The sequence below is a fragment of the Vicugna pacos genome, chromosome X (genome assembly GCF_048564905.1).
Source record: "Vicugna pacos chromosome X, VicPac4, whole genome shotgun sequence".
NCBI classification, from domain to species: Eukaryota; Metazoa; Chordata; class Mammalia; order Artiodactyla; family Camelidae; genus Vicugna; species Vicugna pacos.
This window is the reverse complement of record NC_133023.1, coordinates 106342360-106345776: the sequence shown is the minus strand read 5'-3', so window position 1 is coordinate 106345776 and position 3417 is coordinate 106342360. Positions and strand designations below refer to the sequence as shown.

Sequence of the window (3417 nt, the reverse complement as noted above, 5' to 3'; positions counted from 1 at the left end):
ATGAGTAGGGAGTCTTATTTATTAAGATTTAATATCTCCTCAATTCTTGAATAATCCAAGCATATCCAGGTATGTATCTTTTACTTTTACAGAACAACACAATAAAAGGGATAAGGGAAGGCAAGAATTTACCATTTTTTTCTTTTTTTCTCGATTCCTCTATTTACCAGCTATTTTAGTGCAGTCTTCTTTCACATTTCCAAGGAAAGTTCTTTTCCAATGCCATGTTATGTTGTTCAATATCACAAAATAAGATGGAAAGTTTCCCAATTAATTTTACAAAATAGCGAAATGTAGAAAATGTTAAAAGCAGCAAGAGAAAAGCAACTTGTTACATGTGAGGGAGCCTCCATAAGAACAATAGCAGATTTTTCAGCAGAAATTTTACAGGCCAGAATACAGTGACATGATATATTCAAAGGACTGAAAGGAAAGAAAAACTTCCAAGCAACAATATTCTACCCAGCAAAGTTATCTTTCAGAATTGAAGGAGAGAGTTTTCCATTCAAGCAAAAGCTAAAGGAGTTCATTACCACTAAACCAGCCTTATGAGAAATGTTAAAGGGACTTCTTTAAGTGGAAATAAAGGTTGCTAATTAGTAACAAGAAAACATATGAAAGTATAAATCTCATTGTAAATGTAAATATATAGTAAAGGTAGTGTATTAATCATTTATAAAGCTAGTATGAAGGTTAAAAGACAAAAGTAGTACAAAATAACTGTAGCTACAAAATAGGCAAAATACTCACTTCTTGCATAAACAGCAACGCATTTGTGGTCAATGTCATTTGTAAACTCAGAATTTGAACTTAATTAAACTTTCTATTAATAGGAACAACATTTGAAAAATACCAAAAGAGAAAAAATAATCTCCAAATTACTCTTACATAGCAGAAACACAAAGGTGTTATATACTCAATCCTCTCAAGCCCCATCCTGCCTCTTCACTACTTAGAATGGTGACTATTCTCTTCAAACTGAGTGAATAATCTGCCTCAGACTTCACTTGTGGCGACAGAAGCTGTTGGGTGTGACCCTGGCCCTGGCCCTACCAGTGGCTCTGACCCTACCACTGGCCCTGACCCTACTACTGGCCCTGGCTGCAACTCTGGCTTGAGATCTCTTTTCCTCATCTCTCAAAGCATCCTCATACAAGATAGGAAAGGCATTGGGGATGGTACCATTTATTTTGGCCAAAAGCTCTAGGATTTTCATCTTGCTGGTCTCTGCATGGGCCCGAGGACCCCACAGGAACTCGTGGCGAGCGGGATCGCTGTTGGCCACCTGCCGGTACTCCAGGTACCCCTCCTGCACCCACGCTTTGGTGATGAGCTCCCTGGGCTCCCCATAGATGAAGTGCTTCCTCCCAGCACACAGCCCCATCACACTCAGCACTTCCCAGATGTTCTCCTCAGGGGAACAGTTGCCATCCATGAAGATCACACTCAAGATATTTATAAGGAGGCCAGTCTTGGGCACACTTTGGTCACCACTCAGCATCCCATTGTAGGTGAGGCCCAAGGTGTTGACCAGGACATAAGAGTGGCTGATGGGGTCCAATTCTTTCACATCAATGCCAAAGACCAGCTGGAGGCACTCAGAGGCTTGGCTGAGGATCACAAGGAAGTGGTCCAGGTAATCTTTGATTACAATAAGCATTTCTACTTTTGTGATTAGCTCCTTTGTGCGATATTTGAGGAGCAGGAACCCCACTAGATCAGCCACCTTATCTTCTATGGCATCTTTAAACAAGGACCCAGTGACTGGCAGGGACTGCAAAGTGCTTGGGCCCTTCCCATCTTGGCTGCTGGAGCCCTGATTTGATTTGATTGATGGTGTGACTGCCATGGCAATGTGGGAGGAGCAGACTCTCTGAGAACCCTGGAGAAGACTTGGTGTCCCAACAACACCAGAAACCTCCTTTATGGTGCTTGGGATGAGAAAATGGCAAGATAAGAAGGAGGAAGGAGAGGAGGAGGAAGGGGAGGAGGGAGAGGAAGAAGAGGAGGTGGTGGAGAAAGATGAAGAAGAAGTACTGGTGGAGGAAGAGGAGGAGGAAGAGGAACAGAAGGAGCTGGAGGAGGAGGAGGAGGGAGAAGAAGAGGAGGAACAGGGGGAGGAAGAGGAGGAAGATGATGAGGATGAGGAGGAAAAGGACGTGGCTGCCTCCGCCTGAGACTCAGGAATGAGTGCGCTCAAAAGGCTCCATATCCTGCTTTAAGACAGAAGACCTTCCTGAAGCATGCAACACAAACACTTAGTGTAACACCAGTGCTTTGGAGTGGGAAGCATGATAACTCCTGTTAGCAACAGTATGGACAGAAGGTGGGCAACAGGATCCACAGGCCTGAGGGAGAGAGGGTGTGTCAGCAGGCTGGGCTGAGAAACCCACCCTGGGGGGCTCTGACAAAGGCCACTTACAGGTCTCCTCTCCAGGGGTGCCCTCGGCCTCACAGGGGCTCTCCTCCTGGTGGACGGTCGTCTGTGAACCTGACGGGGGAAGTGAGGCGGCTCCTCAGGGTGCAGCCGGCACAGCCCGAGGCTTTGGGGGCGACAGGGGGTGGGTGGAGTGGACGTTGGCGTCGTGGGGTCCCCTCTGTTCCAGGAGCCCCCGGGCACACACTCAGGGCCCACACCTCACCTTCAGTCCTGACACTGCCGGCCTCCTGTGCTCTGTGACCCGAGGACACGTGTCTCAGACCTAGGCCTTCACCTCCCGGTGTCTGGAGCCCCTGGGAGAGAAAGGAGGGGAGACCTGGGGTCTACACTGTGGCACAGCCCTGGACCCGCGTGCTGGCAGCAGGCCTGGGCTCTGGCAGGTTCCCACTCTTCTAGGGTGGGAGGTCCTCTCCGCGCTAACTCAGGGTCCTCACCGTGACTCCAAGCGGGACCTGGGATTCTGCGCTCCAACCACCTGAGGGCCCCGTCCTGATAGTAAGTCCCCGGTCTCTCTGAGCCCTGGATGCGGAAGTCAGGACAAATCCACGTGTGCTCATCCCGCCTGGGGGCCTCCCAGGGCTGACAGCAGGGGCAGGATCGGTTGCGTCCCCTCTGTTCTGGGGTTTCTGGTCCCCTCACTCCTCCCTCAGGGTCCTCCCCTTGACTCCTGGCAGGAGCTGAGATTCCCCCCTCAGCCCACCTGAGGCCCCGCCCGTCATTCCGGGACGCCAGTCCTTCCGAGACCCGCATTTCGGGAACTGCTGCCCGAGGTCCTCCCGCCCCATGGTCTCCCAGGACTGGCTCTGTTCTGGGGTCCAGGGTCCCTGAATGCTAACTCGCGGTCGGCACCTTCACTCCCAGGCGGCCCTGAGATTCTCTCCTCCGCAGACCTGAGGCCCCCGCCCTTTCACTATGTCCCCAGTCTGTCTGAGACTCGGATGCGGAAGTCAGGACAAACCAAGTGGGCCTGTCCTCCC

General features: G+C 50.4%; 1 protein-coding gene and 1 long non-coding RNA gene across 2 annotated transcripts; both read right to left on the bottom strand.

The window, feature by feature from the left end:
* Positions 1–921: 921 nt before the first annotated feature.
* MAGEA4 (MAGE family member A4) lies at positions 922–2099 on the bottom strand. The gene has a single exon (XM_072956506.1). The coding sequence runs from the start codon at positions 1847–1849 to the stop codon at positions 1004–1006; it is 846 nt and encodes a 281-aa protein (XP_072812607.1). The 5' UTR covers positions 1850–2099; the 3' UTR covers positions 922–1003.
* A 311-nt stretch (positions 2100–2410) lies between these two features.
* On the bottom strand, positions 2411–2959 carry LOC140691956 (uncharacterized). The gene is made up of 3 exons (XR_012067566.1): positions 2875–2959; positions 2643–2733; positions 2411–2491 (listed from the first exon to the last, which is right to left on the bottom strand). It is a non-coding gene; the product is annotated as an uncharacterized lncRNA (long non-coding RNA).
* Positions 2960–3417: the final 458 nt, after the last annotated feature.